Below are 17,708 nucleotides of genomic sequence, written 5' to 3'. Positions count from 1 at the left end.
ATCAGAGCGATGGCGGGGGCGTGGGTGGGGGCGGCGCATCGGCGGCGACAGCGACGACGGCTCCATCCGACCCGTCGGCGGCTGGTTCCACGACCGCGACGGCGATACAGCAGCAGCAGCAGCCGCAGCAGCATCAACAAGCGCAAAAGAGCACCGGTACCACCTCGTCGCCCGCCCTACGCTTCTTTCAGATGCGCAGCGGATCCAGCCACAGCAACTCTTCGCGGTAGAAGACTCTGTCTCTCTCGCTTCTCCCTCTCTCTCTGTCCCTCGCGCTCTGTCTCTCGCGCTCTCTCGCGAATCTCGTCTCGTCCCGTCTCACTTCGTCTCGTCTCATCTCGTATACGCCAGCACATCGTCAAAGGGGCCAGTCGCGTCACCATCTAGCACTAATCCGCCGACCAACTCGACCCGATCGGGCTCTACCACACCAACCCCGACCCCAACCAACCGGTCGACCGATATCGTCACGCCACTTTCTGTAACATGTACCCGCGTCAGCGCGCACTGCCTCTGCACTGCTTCTGCCAGTCGTCCAACTCGCCTCGCCGCAGCGGGGAACTGGGCGACGGCGACGGCGACGGCGACGACGACGACGACACCAATCGTATACCTCGCTCGTCGTCTTCACGTGACGTCACGCCATGCTTTCCTCTCCTCCTCTCGACTCGATGGTCGATTCCTGTGATTCCAAACAAAGGTGATGGTGGAGCTGGAGGGTATCAAACGATTCCAAGACGGCGATGGCGGAGGGCCAAGGAGCTAGGCCTGCTGGCCGGGCTTGGCCTTCTGTGCCCATCCGACGAAGCTGGGCACGTCCTACGGTGGCGCAGTGGCGCAGTAGCGCGGTACAAACAGAAACAGGCGAGGGTCAGGTCAGCATCGGCCTGCATCGCTGCGTCGCTGCGACGCACCGCATCCGCAGCGCGATGCCATGACATCGTGTCCGGCTGACGTACCTCTGCAATCTTGCCGTTCATCGACATCTGCGGCGGCGACGGGCAACAGTGGGTGGCGAGCAAGGAGAGAAGGGACGCGCACGGTCAGGGTCAGGGCGGGGAGCGGCCTGGATGCCAAGATACGAGGGGGGGGGGGAAGTGGTCCGCCAGCTTACCTCTTGCAGGACGAGGGGGATCTTACCGCCCGCATCGGACTGGACCATCATGCTGGCGGTGAGAGTGACGGTGTCGGGGGGGGGAGCCAACAAAGGGCAGGTCAGTCAGGACGTGGACTTGGTCAGCCAGCATGACCTTCGACGCGCAATAGATCTGGAGCGACGACCGGCCGGGCGGGAGGGATCGACTCACAGCCACTCGACGCCGCCTTCGACCTCCCAGACGACCTCGACGCTGCCATAGGCACCGCGGACGAACTCGCCCTTGCGCTCGGGCTCATCGGGGTGCTCGACGGGCAGCTGGATGACGATAAACGAGCGCGCGCCCGCATCGCCCGCGTCAGCCGCCTGCGACGCGGCGAGGGCGGCGGGATCGAGGAGGCGGTCGACGGCGAGCTGCTGGTGCTGCTCGCTGAAGGGCTCGGCGTGGCGGGGCAGGTCGAGCATGAGCTGGAGCTGCAAAAAGTCGCGATTGCCGACCAGGGCGGGCATCTGGTAGCTGTTGCGCCACACCTCGGCCTGCTTTTCCTTGATGGACTGCACGAGCTTGACGTCGATGACGTCGTGGATGTACTCGCGCTCCTTTGGCTGGTGGTCGACGAGCAGGCCGCCGCGGAAGTCGTCAAAGGTGAGTCCAGTGTCGGCCTCGTTGTGGATCTGAGATGGGCGAGCAGATGGCGGGGAGCGAGTCAGGTTCAGTTGTCGTCGAGAGCAACGCTCAGTGGACCGGGGCAAGGGGGCCAGGCAAGCCGGCGGGGCATGGCGGGGCAGAGAGAAGCTTACGCTATCGCGGAGGTGCCATCCGAGCTTGGCGGCTTTGCCCTGCATGTTGCTTGGTGCGCTCCTGGTGTTGACGGCCCCGCCGACGGCGGTGTGATACTGCTTGCCCTGCTTCCAGGCGCGCGACTGGCGGATCAGGCGAAAGGCCGCCTCGACGTGGCCGGCGAGGTAGCGGGCATAGTCGGGCGTGTCGGACGCGGGGATCGAGGATGCGGGACGGGCGAGGACCGAAATGGCGCACTCGTCGGGGAGCGACGACGACGATGGCATGGCGCTGTGAATGGGGGAGACGGTGGGGGATGGGGGAGATGGTGGCGGAGAGGAAGAGGAGAGGAGGAGCTTCAAAGGAGGTGAGTCTCGGCATCCGGCATACGCGAGCGGCTCCCCTCAAGAGGGTACTTACCATCATCGTCCCATCTCTGCCTCATCCCGCGGCCTCCACTTTGGCATCGTCAGGGGGCCGCCGGTTGGCAGCTGTCGAGTCGTCATCCACGGCGAGGGGGCGAAGGGGCGAGGCGCCGAGTCGCCCATTCAGGGTCTCACGCTTGTCCTTCACCTCCTTCGACGCCTCGTCCGGGGCTCAGCAGCCGCGTCGCGTCAGTCGGAACAACCCCACGGCCCAACCACCACCACCACCAACGACGACGACGACGACAACGACGGCCGCGATCCCACCATGAAGCGGCGACTCTCCGACGCCAACGACATCCCGTCCCCATCAACATCGAGGCCTCGCCACCATGACCGTCCGGACAACGCCGGGGATGACGATAAGCAGCTGCAACTCGCCCTCGACCTTTCGCGCAGGGACGCACAGCTCGAGCGCATGTCCGAGCAGGACCAGATCCAGGAGGCCATCCGCCAGTCGATGCTGCACCAAGAGGCGGCCGCGCCACCACCAATACCAGCCGCGCCCAACACTACCAGTCCTCGGCCGCCAAAAGCCGCCACCCCGCTGTCACCAGAGGCCAAACTCCAACCAATAGCAGCGTCCCGACCAATCGCCTCGTCGACCAAGATCGCCCCCCTCTTCGCCTCGCCAGCAAAGGCAAAGCCAAGGCTCGGCGACCACGGCGACGACGGAGACAGCAGAAGCAGCGCCGCAACGGCCGACGCCATCGACTGGGACCACACCCTCCTCTTCTCGCAGGAGCCAGGACGCACCATCAACCGCCTCGATGGCAGCCTCGACCTAGAGTACTGGCCCGGGTGGCTGCTATCCCATCCCGACCCGGACCGAGGCCGAAAGGTCCTCATGCGCTGGATGCTCAACAGCATCCAGTGGCACCGCGTCACCTACACCCGCCCCGGCGGCTTCACCGTGCGCACGCCGCGCTACACCACCACCTTTGGCCGCGACGAAACGGGCGCACCAGACAGCGCCTACGACAAGCCGCCCAAGCCCTTCCCCGCACCCCTCTTGAAGATCAAGTTGCAGGGTGAGCCAGCTTGCCGGATCACCGCCTGCAGCGCAATGGCTTCGACCGACCCTGACGGCCCCTTTTCTCTGCATCCCTCCTTCCGACGACAGTCGAGCGGCTGACGGGCGCCAGCTTCAACAGCGTCATCGTCAACTTCTACGCCGACGGCAACGACTCCATCTCCTACCACTCCGACGACGAGGCCTTCCTGGGACCCAACCCGACCATAGCATCGCGTGCGTAGAAGGCGGGAACCGCTCGAGACACGGCTTGCCCGATCCACGGAGGTCCTACTCACCGACGCGCTCTTGCTGACTGGCCCGGTCGCCGTGCGCTCGCCTGCTTGCCTGCCTGCCCGCCCGCCTTCTCGCCCAAAGTGACGCTCGGGAGTTCGCGCGACTTCTACATGCGCCGCAAAGCGCCCGCCGGCGTCGATGTGGCGCCGCCGACGAAGCCCTCGGGCTCCAAGGGGTCCGGACCCGCCGCCACGCGTCCGACGGAGAAGATGGTGCTCAACGATGGCGACCTGCTGGTGATGCGCGGCAAGACGCAGGCCGAGTGGGAGCACAGCGTGCCCAAGCGCGCCGGCAACGTCGGCGGGCGCATCAACCTCACCTTTCGCCGCTGCGTCAGCAAGAGGGGCACCGACAACTTTCTCCGCTACAACCGCGGAGGCGTCGGCGACACCTGGCGCTGGAACGGAACAAAGATGGTGCCGGGCAAGGGCGGCGTGTAATGGGCCAGGCGGTGGGAGGTCAAGGCGGTAAGGCTGGATGGCCAGATGGAGAGCGTTGGCTGGTAGATGGTGGCGCTGGTGGCCGGTTGGGATGGCAGCGAGTGGTGCTGGCGGTGGTGGCGAGGCTGAGGCACAGGCAGGACAGAGGCAGGCTTCCGCCGCCGGCGAGGCGAATGCAGGGCTGATCGAGACCTCGAAGCTCAAGCGGGCCGTTCTGCTCCAGCTTTGCCCGTTGCCTGGCCATTCCGAGCAGCCGTACGTCGAAGCGTGCAACCGCGCCTGCTGGCACGGTATGGACGGGGACGGGTCAGCAGCGCTCCACTCAGCCAAGTTCCAGGCCGGCAAGACGCACGCACGATGGGCGGGCTCAGCACCGACCGGGGGAGGCAAGAACGCGCGCGCCATTCGAGCGCCGCTCGCTCGCAGCCAGCCTGCCCCGTGGCGCTGCCTTTGACGCGCACCTGGGGGCGAGCGAGGCGTGAAACGGGCAGCGCCAGCAGACGGGCAGGCAAGCGGACAGGCAAGCAGGCAGCGCCACGGGGCAGGCAAGCTGAACAGCCGGCAGGTCCGTCGCAGCCTGCTAGCTCCAGCCATCGGCGCCCCACCTCGTCATCAGTCAGCCGACCTCGCCAGGGAACCACTCAGCCAAGGGCCCGGCCTGCCCCGACTCAGCCTCCCGCCCATCCGGCCTGGCCTGTCTGCCTGCCTGCCTGAGAGCAGCTCGCCGCGCATGCCGCACCGAGCCGGGCAGGGTAGGGTCGAAGGTGGCCCGCGCGATGTCGGCCTGCGTGGCGGGCAACGGATGCGAGACGTAGCCAGGCCGGCCACGCGCGCTCCGGTCCAGCGCGCCTGCCTGCTGCGGCGACGGATGGATCGCTGCCTTGCCTAGCCTGGCCAACCCGCCCGCCTGCTCGGCCACCTCGTTGTGCTTCTGGCCCGGCTGGCTGGCTTCCCTGGCCTAGCTGGCCAGCTGGCCTACCTGCTCGCCCCCGCTCGAGTTTGCGGGATCGATCTCCCGGCTGCTGAGTGAGCCTTGGCGCGACGTGGTGCCCGCGCGGCTAAGCAGGCCAGGCTGGGGTCACGCACGTCCCGGCCTAGCCAGCCTGCGTGGCGGCCTGCTCAGCAGCTGCTTGGCTAGGATGCACCGCAGCCAGCCAGCTGACCCGGCAAGGGCCAGCTCGACGTCCCGGATCGCATCAGAGCAAACAGGCAGGCAGGCAGGCAGGCAGGCAGGCAGGCAGGCAGGCAGGCAGTCGAGCTGGATCGATCGCTGCACCGCCACCGCGGCCAGCACCGCGGAGGCAGGCAGGCAGGCCAGGTGGCGGCGGTCCGCTTTGCCTCGCCTCGCCTCGCCACCGTGGCTCTGGCCGTTCGTCGGTCAAGGCTGGCCTGGAGGCGGCCTCTGCGCAATCGAGAGTCGCTCGCCGTGCTCGCCTGCCGTCTATAAGAACCGGCCGACCCCGAGCTGCCCCCCTGGCCGCCCCTTTTTCCCCTCCCTCGCCGTCCCATCCTCCATCCTGTCCTCCATCACCCTACCCTCACACCATCGACACCTCTAACCCATCCATCTTTCACACCGCCTTCGACTTCCAGCCTCTGCCACACACTACACTAGCCTGCCACCGCTATCCGACTCTCCCTTGTCGCCATCGCCACCATCCTCCACACGCCGTCAGCCAACGCCGTCGCCATGTCGTCGATGATGTCGGGCCTCAAGGGCGCCATTTCGAGCATGACGCACCTCGTCACGGGCAAGCTGTCCAAGGAGTTTGACGCCAAGGACGTGGTGGTCGTCAACCAGGCCGAGTCGCACTTCGGCGCGCACCTCGTCGGCTACCTGCTCCACCACAAGGTCAAGGTGCGCGCGGCGTGCAAGAGCCAGGAAAAGGCCGACGTGCTGCGCCACTCGTTCTGCGGCTACGCCGAGGCGCACGACCACCTCGAGATTGTCGTGTGCGCCGACCCCTGCGACGCGGCGACGTGCGACGCCATCATGGCCGGCGCCACGTACCTGATGCTCACCGTCTCGAGGAACCCGGGCTCGTTCCGCGGCGACGCCGAGCGCGACATGGTGGCGCCCTCGCTCGGCGGCACCCGCTGCCTCCTCGAGAGCGCCAGAAAGGCCGGCACCGTCAAGAGGGTCTGCCTCATCAGCGCCACGTACGCCCTCGGAGACGCCACCAAGGCCGGCCAGCACTTTACCGCGGTGAGTCGAGGCCCGGCGCCGACGACGGCGGCGGCAAGGGCAAGGGCGCCCGCCGCGTCGCGTCGCGTCGTGTCCGCCTCGCTGGCGTTCGCTTCACACCACTGATCCCCTAGCACCCTCGGCGCGATTGCTGCTCCTCCTCCGCTCGCTTCCAACGGCCTCGCACAGGACTCGTGGCTGGTGAGCAGAGCCGTTTCGGTCGCAGCCGCCTGCATCGCCGCACCGCGCCCTCGCACGATGGCTGACCGGGCCTCCTCTCTCCTCTTTGTCACCTCGCCCCGCCTTGCCCGTACCGCTCGTCGCAGAACGTCACGCGCGAGGAGGCCTGCAAGATGACCGACGTCCAGCACGTGTTTGCCGCCTGCAAGTGAGTCCGCCGGCGACGATGAGCGGCGACGGCGCTGGAGGCGACTGCGACTGCGACTGGCGGACGGCGCATCTGACACCGACTTCCCTCCTTTCGCGTCATCCTACCGCCCGCTCCCCTTCTTGCCCTCCCTCTCCAGCGCCCTCGGCGAAAAGGAAGCCTGGGACTGGTGGCGCGCGACGGGCGACAAGAAGCCGTTCCAGATGTCGGCGCTGCTGCTGTCGTACATTGTCGGCCCAGAGCTGCTGCCCGTTGGCCCGCGCGGCGCCAACAAGTTCGTCGTCGACGCCCTCACGGGAGGCGACGTCCACCCGCTGTACGGCGTGGGCTTTGTCGACGCCAGGGACGTGGCCAGGGCGGCGGCCGAGTGCCTGCTCGACGCGACGTGCGACGGCAAGCGCCACGTGCTCGAGGCGGGCCACTATTCGTACCAGGACGTGAGTCTCCTCAGCGGCCTGGCCCCGCATCCGCGGTGGCGGCGACGATGGCGAGCAGGCGATGACGGTGCTGACATCCATCCTTCTCCCCCTTGTTCGGCGGCGACGCTCGCCTGGCACAGATGTACGAGTGGGCCAAGCAGGTCGGAGACTTCCAGCTCAACCCGGCTCCCAGCATCGCCACTGCCAAGGTGAGGCCCTACGCCCGTCTCGTCGTCGTCCTCTCGTTGGGGCGTGCCACGCGGTCTTCGGACGCTGACGAGGTGCTCGCGCCTTTGCCCTTTGCCCTTGCCTCGCTCGCCTCGCTCTGCTCCTTCTACATCCGCCGTCGGCAGCCGCCCATGGAGGCTGCCAACACGTACGACAGCGCCCTGACGAGCTTCAAGATCCAGTACACGCCGATTGAGCAGTCGATCAAGGAGATGCTCAAGCAGGTGGCGGTCCACCAGCACCACCTCAAGCAGCAGCAGCAGCAGCAGCAGCAGACGGGCGCCGCGACCAAGTGAGCGAGCGCGGGAGCCGTGCTGGCTGCTCGGGCCTCTTTGCGCCGCTTCGATGCCCGCTGGCTCCGTGATCACTTGGTCTCTGAGGACGACTTCCTTTCCCACCTGGTGCGCTCGCCTGGTCTTGCGCCGTTCGCTTTTGTCCATCGTCTCCTTGGCCTCGTCGGCGCCGTCACCGCCGGCGAGGATCCCCTCCTCGACCTGATCGGCCGCCCTTTCGTTTGTAGTCCTTCCCTGTTCTGAATCGAGCAATCAACGCGGCCGGTCGATGCTTCGCCCATGACGTGGATTGCAGCCTGTTCGACGGCGCAAGGAGCGGCGGTACACGAGGCTCGAGCACCTGCGGACGGTGGTGGCGAGCGTCGGCGGTCGGAGGCTGTGTTTGGTGGCTTGGACCCTGTCTTTGCTGGCTTTCTTCTGGCCGCACGGGCCCATGCCAGCGAGCGGCAGCGTCACCTCGGCCCTCTTTCCTGCCTTGCCTCCGTCCTTGACCTCCCATGCATCCTCTCCTGTCACTTCCCTCGTCACCTCATCCACTCCTCGTCGGCCCTATAAGATGCTTGACGACGTCAACGACCGCGCCAACACCATTGCGGTGCTGCCGCTGCTCGAAACCAGCCGCCACCGCACCAGCGCCGCAATCTGGACCTCGACCGTCAACCTGATCCACGCCATCGTCCAGGGCGCACAGCCAGACGAGCCCATCGTCACCGGCTCTTCCGTCAAAAGACACGGTGACGACGACGACGACGACGAGGATGACGACGACGAGGATGACGATGGTGCCAGCTCGTTTGTCTACGCTGCCCCCGCCGCGCTCGCGTCCGACGGGTCAGCATCGGCAGCACCGCACCACCACCAGCAGCAGGACGGCATCTCGGTGGCCTGGCACATCTCGAACCGCTACTACGACGCCGATGTACAGGTCCGAGGCTTGAGGCCAGAAGAAGTGGCCTCCGTCGTGCAGTGTAGAAAGCCCCGCGGCCTGGGCAGCCAGAGGCGTCCCCAGGCCGGTACAGGCGACGTCTTTGATGCGCTCGCCCAGCAACGTGCTTCAGTCGAAGTCGGACCTTCTTCGTCGACGCCGATGCCCTCATCCGGCGAGGATGCCAACGACCGTCTGGCGCAAAGGCTGCGAGGTGTCCCGGCCCTCGTCCTCGTCGTCGACTCCTCCGCTTCCCTGTCGACCCACAAGAGGATCCTGGCTGGGCTTTCGGCCGTGGCGGATCCAGACCGAACAACAGGCGACGAGGACGAGGAGGGTGCGGGGATATCGGGCTTCGGCCTTGGCGTCTCGCTCGTTGTTGGCCTTCCGACACCTCGACCGCTCGACGTCGATGCCGACGCGGGGCAGGCTTCCACCTCTGGCCCCAAGGACCGAGGTCTGGCCGCATCTCGGGACGATCTCGTGGAGCTCTACGCCACCGACGGGTGGGAGTACGTCGATCTGGGCGTGGACGGCACTGGATCCGATTCATTCAGCGACGATGGAACCGACAGCGGAAGCGATGGCGAGGAAGGCCAGGAGGCCGAGGGCATCGAGAGGGTGCGCGAGGCCCTCATGACCCACCCCTGGCCCGGCCTCATGCGCAAGGACGAAGCACAGGGGCGCGCGATGCGCCGACTCGACCAAGAAGCAGACGGAGGCGCAACACTCTTCGCCCCATCGACTGGGCTTGCCACCGGCAGCTTTTCGGACTGGCGCCCTCGTCGTGACGAGGAGCGCGAGGCCGACGACGACGACAACGACGGCGCCGGATTCGAAGACGGTGCCGGGCTCAGAGCACCGTCGGACCCCTCTGTCGCACCGCGCTTTCCCTCGCTGGGCCTCGAGGAGCACGCGACGCCCGACGAGGTCGACGAGGCACTGGCTCGAGCGTTCCTTGCGCGCCTCGAGCACGGCTTCTCCTTGCACCCTGTGACGGGCGAGGGCGAGGGCGAGGGCGAGGGCGAGGGCGGGGCTGGGGCAGACGGCAAGATGGACCTGCCGCTACCCACGAACCCTCGCGCCTTGGAAGAGCTCGAGGCGTTCCTCGAGAGCGAGGATCCAGCCTGGCCCTCGTCTTCCTCCTCCTTCTCCGCCTCGGCCTCTGCAGCAAACGACCAGTCGGGATCCAAAACGGCGGCGGCGGCGGCGGCGGCGGGGGCAGTGCAACCGAACCCAGCTGGCCGTCGGCGGACGGCGCAGTCGGGAGGCACGTGGGGACGTTCGTCGATCCCACCCGCACCGACTGGTGAGCAGCAAGAGCAACAGCAGCAGCAGCAGCACGAGGCAGTAGTGGCGACGACGTTCGATGACGACTTTGACGATTTCGTCGCGGCCGCCACGCCTGCCGCTGCCCCTCCTCGATCTTCGGGTACCGACGTCGACGGCGGGCGGGGTGTCGGTCAAGCTTTGTCCGACTCGCGTTTCAGCGACGACTTTGACGACTTTGACGACTTCGACGACGGTGCACTCGGTCTGAATGCAGCGACGAGGCTGGATATGGGCCCGCTCGGCTTCGGAGGCTTCGATACGAACGCGATGGCGGCAGCGTCAGACGAGGAGGGCACACACGATCTCTCGGCCCAGTTCCGCACCCTCCAGATGCACGCCGAGAGGGTGAGGGCGATACCGGACCTGGAGCGACGGCGCAAAGAGGCCGCCCTCGTCGCCCTCGCTTTCAGCATGCAGATGGGCGGCGAGGAGGGCGGGGGCGGGATGCACTTCTGAGCGAGCCAGCACGCGCGGCAGCGGCTGCGAAAGCGCAGGAACACGAAGCGACGACTTGCATTCATCGACAAACGATACCGGATGGGCCCGGGTGTGGTCCCGGCCCAGCGGCAACTACCTTTGTCTTTCACACCATCAACGGCTTTCACTGGGCCTTGTTGAGCCTGGCCTCGGCCTCCTTGAAGTTGATGACCTGCCAGATGGCCTTGAAGTAGTCGGCCTTGACGTTCTGGTACTGGAGGTAGAAGGCGTGCTCCCAGGCGTCGACGCCGATCAGAGGGACGTGGGCTGCGATGCGGGGGGGAATAGGGGACATGTCGCGCGGCAGGGTGAAAGCTGTCAGCAGATGGGACGCGATGAGAGGAGGTTGGACGTCGTCGGGCTGGTCGCGGTGGCGGGCCACTCACAGAGCAGGGGGTCCTGGTTGGCGGTGGTGACAATGTCGAGCTTCTTTGTGGTGGGGTTGTAGCCGAGCCATCCCCAACCGCTGCCCTGGATGGCGGCGATCTGGCCGTTGAACTTCTGCTTGAGGCCGTCGAGGCTGCCAAAGTCGCGGTCGATGGCGTCCTTGAGCGGGCCGGCGGCGAGCTCGCCGCCGCCCTGCTTGGGGGGCGCGAGGTTCTGCCAGAAGAGGGTGTGGTTGATGTGGCCGCCGCCGTTGAAGTTGATGGCCTTCTGGACGGCGATGGCGGCCTTGACGTCGCGCTTGTGGAGCGCCTCGGAGAGCTGGTCCTCGGCCGTGTTGAGGCCGTTTACGTAGGTCTGGTGGTGCTTGCTGTGGTGCAGCTCCATGATCTGGCCCGAGATGGCGGGCTCAAGCGCCTGTCGTGGGGTCGTCGAGGAGGGGGTACAGTCGTGTGGACGGCGAAGGCGAGTTAGAGGCGACGGACAGTAGTGGCGGAGAAAGAGGCAAGGGGAGAGGAAGGCTCGGCGCTACTCACGCCATAGTCGTAGGGCAGGTCGGGCAGGGTGTGCTTGGAGCGGGCGCCGACGAGGGGCGCGGCGGCCTTGAAGCCCGTGGCGCGCAGGGGAGCCGAGGCGGCGGTGCGGGCAAGAGCGGTTCGGATCATGGTGACGATGTGTGTTGCGAAAGTTGGTGGGCAGCAGAGTAGTAGTAGTGGCAGGTAGAGCAAGAGTAGCAAGATGGGCTGGTGGTGAGGAGGGAAGGAGCTGGTGCGGACCAGCCGACGATGGCTAAGCTCTTCTCAGTCACATTCTGGCGCACCGGCCTCTCCGCTGTTGGCACGGGCGCGAGCGGCCGGGCGGGGCGGCGGTAGCCGGGGTGGCCGCAAAGGTCAGCCCCCCCAAGCAGGCGGATCAGGCCGGCCAGAGCGCAGCGCTGTCGAGCCCGAGCAGGCGGGCCAGCCTGAGGGCAACCTCCACACGCTCTTTCTCTTTGCGTCACAGGCAAGGGTTATAAGCGGCACCTCCGATCACTCTATCCGAGGCTCGGCCTTGGGCCCGCCTCTGTGCGCACGGACGCTGCTTTCTGGAAAAGTCGAGCAGCCAAAGAGGCCAGCAGGCAAGGGTCCAGCCACACCTTCTCGCGCCCCCACTCCCTCGGCCAGGCCACTCGACACCTTCGCCTCACCTTAGCACCTCGTATATCAACTCGGCCCCGCCCATTGCGGCCACTCGCGACGTCGCCTGTGTGGGCACCGCACCCGCTCGTCCGCTCGACGCCTCCGTCTCGCCCAAACACCGACCTCCCGACAATACCACCATGTCGCAGCCGTCGACCTCGACGCCCTCGACGCCCTCGACGCCCTACGAGCTGGCCAAGGCGTACAGCGCCCTGCCGCGCACCCAAAAGACGCCCAGCGGCAAGGTCGACAACCTTTGGGTGCTCTCCGTCCGAAAGGTGACGCTCGAGCCGCCAGGGCTCGTGCTCCACCTCGTCAACCCGGACAGCCGCTACGTCCACGTCGAAAAGCTGCCCGCCGCCATCGACGACGCCGACCAGCCGCAGCGCCTCGCCGTCCCCGTCGCACTCGCCCTCATGAAGGCCTTTGTCGAGGGCATGATGAACCCAAACACCCCCATCGCGCCGCACGATCGCCCCAAGCCGTTCGCACCCTGGTCCATGGCCATGCTCGACTCGGACCAGCAGCTCGCCAAGCTCGTCCAGCGGCAGCTCAAGGGGCTCGGCGTCGACAAGGACAAACGCACCTTTGACACCACCACGCCTCAGCACGCCAGCATCGCCGACCAGGTCTGGCACGACTTTTTCGAGAAGCTGTCGAATGCCGTCGAGCCCTAGTCGGCGTGCCATCGGGGATACGCCAACGAACATCGCCCTCGACCAGACGACTTTACATACGATCCCGCCGCTGCAGACTCTTTTCATCGATACCCGCGCACCTGCCCCGATCCGTGACCCCAAGCGGATCCGCACGCAGCGTTCCAAGGCAACTCGTCACCATCTCCGACCGTCACCAGGCCCTGCTTCTGCGCCTTTTAATCGCAGCCGCGTTGACTGCAACCCATCTTCCGCCTGAACAGACCCGGTCGTCTATCGTCCATCGACTCGTCCCCTCTGCTCACCGAATACCGACTCAGGCCGATCGCCCTCTTCCGCTGGAGATCGCTATCGTACCCCAAAGCAAGCACTATGGGCTCATCTGCGGCGAAGGTCCGACCCTGCCATGGGGTACGACAGTTTCGAGGGTCGACTGAGCGGCCGTCGGAAAGCTCCGTGCGTCCGCCGCCTTTCTCCCTGTCTCGGCAGCGAGCGAGCATGGCGAGCGGGGTCGCGCGGAGGGGGCGGAGACAAGATGCTGGTTTAAGCGGATCTCGCCGCCAATCAGGGGCAGTAGGGGCGCCCGAGAACGGCGGCTCTCGCCGTCGAGTTGCTAGGGTGCGGGGTCTCCGCACGAGGAGCGGCGGCGTCAGACGAGGGCAAGCCATACACATGTGCAGGCGTCGCCCCAGCATCAGTCGATGGATGCACGTCGTTTCACGGCCGATCATGCATACGAAGGCAGGGGAGGGGCCCCGGTTGGGCTGCGTGCGCGCAGGCCGACGTGCACCTACAGTTACCTGCTTGCTTGCGGTAGCATGGAATGGTGTTAGGCGTACGATGTTCGTCTCAAGAGGATCGTACGCACAACGAGGGAAAGCGCACAAAGATTGCCATGTTTGCGATGATGGACGAGGAGCAGGCAGGTGGTTTGCGTTCCAGCCCGAAACCACGGTACGGCTTTGGCGGCCACGAGCGACGTGCGACCGAAGATCGGCGTGCGGTATCGGGAGCCACCTCGAGCCGATTCCGCCTGCCAGCGCCGATCCGGCGCTTCCTGGTGGACGATGCGGCGGCGGTCGTGGCCGCAGCCAAGTCGGACCGCGGCTTGGACCCATCGGCCCGGCTGCGTTTGCCAAGGTCTGATCTCGACGTTCTGCCGCCTCGCCTGCCTGCCTGCCTGCTTGCGGCGTGCGTGCGTGCCTTCGGCATGAAGGGAAATTTTCCAGATGACGCAAATCGAGCCACGCAAGCAGGCCATGCATGCCAGCTCAGGCTTCTGACCTCGACCGACAAGCTTGCAAGCTTGCGCAAGCTGAAGCGGCGGCCCCCCCAAAAATTCTCCGCCCGCCCGTTCCGGCGTAAACGGCGAAATCCCGCTTCTCCCCTACCTGCCGACGTGCCTCGAAATCTCCGCAAGAAAAGATTCTTCGCCCCGGTACATACGCCGCTGCGTCGCTCGAGAGTCGGCCTTTTGCCGTCCACGGAGACACCTTTGCCCAACCCTCACGCTCAGCGACGACCAAGACGACGACGAAGCAAGCGTGCAACGAGCCACATGCCCAGGTGGATGTCTACGAAGGGATGGTCCGGTGTCGGTACGGTAGGTATGTACCGTGGCAGGGTGGGCAGAAAAACGACGCGTACGGTGACATCGGTCCAGGGAAGGCGCCGGCATCAGCGTTGGTTCACGTCCACGGGGCGAGCCCATGACCTCGTGGGGCGCTGCCAGGCTAGGCTAGGTCAGCTGAGCTCGCCAGGCTAAAGTTTTGTCGGCCCGTCGGGCCCGCTTCCGAACGTCTCGACGCCGCGTTTGGCTCCCGTATGGCCAAGCTCAAACCGTCGGACGGGGACAGCGTTGGCCACCCGTGCTTTCCGACTGCAGCGTCGTTGAGCTCCGGCGTACGTTATAGTACGTTGGTTCCTATGATTGTACGCATCGCCGCAGACCGGCAAGAAGAACGTCGGCGGAGATGCAGAACGGCACAGCTAGTCCTGACTCGACGTGAGCCAACCACCGACCGAGGAGGAAAAGGCTGCCCGGCGGCGATTTGCGACCGAGGCTGGCCGCTAAGATCAGAGGCAGAAGTCTACATCGCCTTTCGCACAACGAGACCATCACCGTCAACGACGCAACGTTGCGAGAACGATGCTCTAGATGCACGATCGTGCTATGTTTGTGTTGCGGACGACGAGGCGTGACGAGCCTGCGATGTATGTAGGGTTGCCGTGGAGCGGGCGAGGAGCGTCTTGCTCTTGCGTCAGAGCGGGCAGCGGCGCTACACAAGCTACATGGGCCTGCCTGAGAACCGAGCCGGTCGCTACCGTACCTCACCAAGCACGACGCCGCAACCACGTCACAGCGTCAGGTTCGAGGGCTGCGTGATGTCGCGCCGAGGAGTAGGGAGAGCTACGCAAGGCAGCGCCGACTTTTGCCGGCCGTCGACGTCCTACACTACCTCGGTGCTCTGCGCATGAAGCCTGCGGGCTGTAGGCAGGGTTCCCTTGGATGGTGCAGCGAGTGAAGCGAGACGGATTACCCCGGCCTCGAGGGAGCGCCACGCTTGCTTGCTTGCTTGCTTTCTTGGACGGATGAGCCGCTCTCCAGCCAAAAAGCAAGCTAAGGCGGCACGCTCGCAGGCAAGGTTGCGGTCCTAAGGCTACGGCCTGGCCGCTGCTGGTTGCTCGAGGTGCTGGCTCACCTGCCAAGCTTGGACCCAAGCCTCGTGCGCTTGCTTGGCCTGGCCCTCGGGGTGGAAGGCCGACGGTGGCAACTCGACGGCGGATGCAGATGGCTAGGTACCAAGCACGAAGTGGGTTCGCCTTGCCTGCTTGCTACCTAGATCCGGCGCAGCGGCCTCTGGCGACACCAGCCTCTCCACCTCTCGCGACTCGGCTCATAGATGCACAAAGAGGCCAGAAGCGCAGCAGGCCTGGCCCCGGGCCCCTCGAGCTCATCACACGCCAGGACGCTGGTGAACCCCTCGACCTCGCTCCTTCTGACTCGCCTGCTTTGCGCCTGCCCCCTCAAAAGACTTTCGTGCTAGCCTACACAGGCTGGCCTGCTGTCTCCATCCCCGCATTTCCATCTCGCCTTCTTCCTTCCTCGCCACCTTTCCACCATCTCCCTCTTCATCTCTTCCGTCTTCCTCGTACTAACGGACGGGGCCTGTCGCACCTCCGTACCTCTTGCTCCTTCTTCTGCTCCTGCTCCTGCTCCTTCTTGCTCCTTCTATCCGTCCCTCGCCCCGGCGCACCTCTGCACGTTCGCCATTGCTGCATCGTTCACCTTCGACTGCTAGCTCCAATCGGTCGGTCCCAAACGCTACTCTCTGCTCCGTCTCAACAATATCACACACCTTCGCAGCGCATCGCCACCATGAGCGACCACACAAGAACCGTCTCGCCGTCCCCCGAGCGGAAACCGATGCACGACGACCCCCGACGCATCGGCAGCTCGTTCCTCTTCCCCTCGGGCGAGAGGGCCAAGTCGTGGCAGGACAGCTACCTGTTTGAGCTGATCGGTCAGCGCAACACCGAGCAGTACGAGATCAACGAAAAGGGCCAGCAGACGGTCAAGGTCAGCGAGATCGACGAGGTCCGCGCCGAGCAGCCCCACGGCGAGGCCGCCATCCCAAAGACTCTTGGATGGAAGGGCGCCTTCTTCAACCAGGTCGCCTACGCCATCGCCCTCGGCATCCTCAGCATCCCAAAGGTGAGGCCGCGTCGCGCCGCTTCGCTTTGGCCCCAGCCGTCTGCAAAGCTCCCCGCTTCTAGGCCACGCTCAGTTGCTCACCTCGGCCATCTTCCTTCCATCTCTCCCGCTGCCACCAGGTCGCCGTCACGCTCGGGGTCGTCCCATTCCTGCTCCTCAGCTTCTTCTTCGCTTTTGTCTGCTGGTACACGGGACTGCAGTACTTCAACCTCAAGAGGCACTTCCCGGGCATCCAGAACCTCCAGGATGCCGGCAACCTCATGTTCGGTCCCATCGGTGGCAACTTCCTCGGATTCGCCCAGCTCATCTTCAGCATCTTCCTCCAGGGCAACCACGTGCTGCTCGGCGCCCAGGCCTTCTCGGTGCTCGGCTGGAACTCGTGCGCGATTGGCCTGGCGGCGACGTTTGCCGTCATCTCGTTCCTCTTTACGCTCCCGCGCTCCTACAAGCTGTTTGCGTTCCTGGCGTTTGCCTCGTTCACGTCCATCTTCACCGTCGTCATCATCGCCATGATCGCCAGCGGTGTCACTGGCCCCACCAACGCACCGCCCAACGCCCCGCCGCTCGTCATCAAGGCGTTTGGACCCCCGCCCGGCCTCGAGACCGACTTCCTGACCGGTGGGTAATATGTCCGCCTGCTCGCCGCTGGGACGTTGCGGTTCTTCGAAAGTCCTGGGCGGAATGCTGATCCTTGCCCCTCCTTCGTCGTCTTTCGCCCTCCTCCCCGCGCTTGACGCCACAGGCTTCCTCTACGTGCTCAACCTCTTCGTCAGCTTCGGCGCCATCCCGAGCTACCTGCCCATCATCTCCGAGATGCGCAACCCGCTCGACTTTAAGAAGAGCCTGACGGTGCTGGTGGCCGTGCAGCTGGTGCTCTACACCATTGTCGGCGGCGTCATCTACAGCAACCTGGGCCAGTACACGACCTCGCCCAGCCTCAACAGCCTCTCGCCGACGATGAGCAAGGTGGCGTACGGCATCGGTCTGCCCACGATCCTGATCGCCGGCTGCGAGAGCGGGCAGGTGGCGGCCAAGCACCTCTACGTCATGATCTTCCGCACGCGGCCCCGCCACATCCACGAGAGCACCAAGACGGGCTGGATCGCCTGGGTGCTTATCAACGTCTTCACCTGGACCATCGCCTTTATCCTGGCCGAGCTCATCCCCTTCTTTTCGTCGTTCCTCGGCCTCGAGGCGGCGCTCTTCTGGTCGCTCTTCACGGGCCTCTCGGCCGTCATGTGGCTCTACCTCAACCAGGGCCAGTGGGTGCTCACGTGGCGCAAGGTGGTGGGCCTGTCGATCGCGCTGCTCGTGGTGGCGGCCTCGGCGGTGCTCTGCGTCGCGGGCGTCTGGGCCTCGGCCATCTCGATCCGCGACTCGTACAACAGCGGCGTCGTGGGCAGCCCCTTTTCGTGCCAGGTGGGCAGCGCCTGACGAGCTGGCGCCTATCGGTTGCTCGCTCCTCTTGTTCGTCCCG

At 65.7% G+C, this 17,708-nt stretch overlaps 8 protein-coding genes across 8 annotated transcripts in view; 6 read left to right on the top strand and 2 right to left on the bottom strand.

Moving 5' to 3' along the window:
* PFL1_01755 (uncharacterized protein) overlaps positions 1-230 on the top strand; it is a gene marked incomplete at both ends in the record, with an annotated part of 2,398 nt that extends 2,168 nt beyond the window's left edge. Inside the window, one exon of the mRNA XM_007879265.1 lies at positions 8-230. Within this exon, the coding sequence (XP_007877456.1) occupies positions 8-230 (223 nt within the window). The remainder of the gene's footprint in view (positions 1-7) is intronic.
* A 532-nt stretch (positions 231-762) lies between these two features.
* Positions 763-2,164, bottom strand: PFL1_01754 (uncharacterized protein; the record flags this gene model as incomplete). The annotated part of the gene is made up of 5 exons (XM_007879264.1): positions 763-819; positions 960-986; positions 1,115-1,166; positions 1,308-1,771; positions 1,898-2,164. The coding sequence occupies 5 exons, from the start codon at positions 2,162-2,164 to the stop codon at positions 763-765; spliced, it is 867 nt and encodes a 288-aa protein (XP_007877455.1).
* Positions 2,165-2,570: 406 nt separating this feature from the next.
* Positions 2,571-4,051, top strand: PFL1_01753 (uncharacterized protein; the record flags this gene model as incomplete). The annotated part of the gene is made up of 3 exons (XM_007879263.1): positions 2,571-3,333; positions 3,426-3,551; positions 3,693-4,051. The coding sequence occupies 3 exons, from the start codon at positions 2,571-2,573 to the stop codon at positions 4,049-4,051; spliced, it is 1,248 nt and encodes a 415-aa protein (XP_007877454.1).
* A 1,690-nt stretch (positions 4,052-5,741) lies between these two features.
* Positions 5,742-7,567, top strand: PFL1_01752 (uncharacterized protein; the record flags this gene model as incomplete). The annotated part of the gene is made up of 6 exons (XM_007879262.1): positions 5,742-6,257; positions 6,426-6,437; positions 6,563-6,624; positions 6,764-7,061; positions 7,184-7,252; positions 7,397-7,567. 6 exons carry the CDS (start codon positions 5,742-5,744, stop codon positions 7,565-7,567), a joined length of 1,128 nt encoding a protein of 375 aa, XP_007877453.1.
* Positions 7,568-8,120: 553 nt separating this feature from the next.
* On the top strand, positions 8,121-10,277 carry PFL1_01751 (uncharacterized protein; the record flags this gene model as incomplete). The annotated part of the gene is made up of 2 exons (XM_007879261.1): positions 8,121-10,166; positions 10,239-10,277. 2 exons carry the CDS (start codon positions 8,121-8,123, stop codon positions 10,275-10,277), a joined length of 2,085 nt encoding a protein of 694 aa, XP_007877452.1.
* A 145-nt stretch (positions 10,278-10,422) lies between these two features.
* On the bottom strand, positions 10,423-11,347 carry PFL1_01750 (uncharacterized protein; the record flags this gene model as incomplete). Its single annotated transcript, XM_007879260.1, has 3 exons — positions 10,423-10,565; positions 10,685-11,099; positions 11,219-11,347. 3 exons carry the CDS (start codon positions 11,345-11,347, stop codon positions 10,423-10,425), a joined length of 687 nt encoding a protein of 228 aa, XP_007877451.1.
* Positions 11,348-12,000: 653 nt separating this feature from the next.
* On the top strand, positions 12,001-12,537 carry PFL1_01749 (uncharacterized protein; the record flags this gene model as incomplete). The annotated part of the gene is made up of 1 exon (XM_007879259.1): positions 12,001-12,537. One exon carries the CDS (start codon positions 12,001-12,003, stop codon positions 12,535-12,537), a length of 537 nt encoding a protein of 178 aa, XP_007877450.1.
* Positions 12,538-15,895: 3,358 nt separating this feature from the next.
* On the top strand, positions 15,896-17,665 carry PFL1_01748 (uncharacterized protein; the record flags this gene model as incomplete). Its single annotated transcript, XM_007879258.1, has 3 exons — positions 15,896-16,231; positions 16,351-16,849; positions 16,974-17,665. The coding sequence occupies 3 exons, from the start codon at positions 15,896-15,898 to the stop codon at positions 17,663-17,665; spliced, it is 1,527 nt and encodes a 508-aa protein (XP_007877449.1).
* Between the last annotated feature and the right edge of the window lie 43 nt (positions 17,666-17,708).

The sequence above is a fragment of the Pseudozyma flocculosa genome (assembly GCF_000417875.1).
Source record: "Pseudozyma flocculosa PF-1 unplaced genomic scaffold scaffold00004, whole genome shotgun sequence".
Lineage (NCBI taxonomy): Eukaryota > Fungi > Basidiomycota > Ustilaginomycetes > Ustilaginales > Ustilaginaceae > Pseudozyma > Pseudozyma flocculosa.
This window is presented reverse-complemented; position numbering and strand designations above follow the sequence as displayed.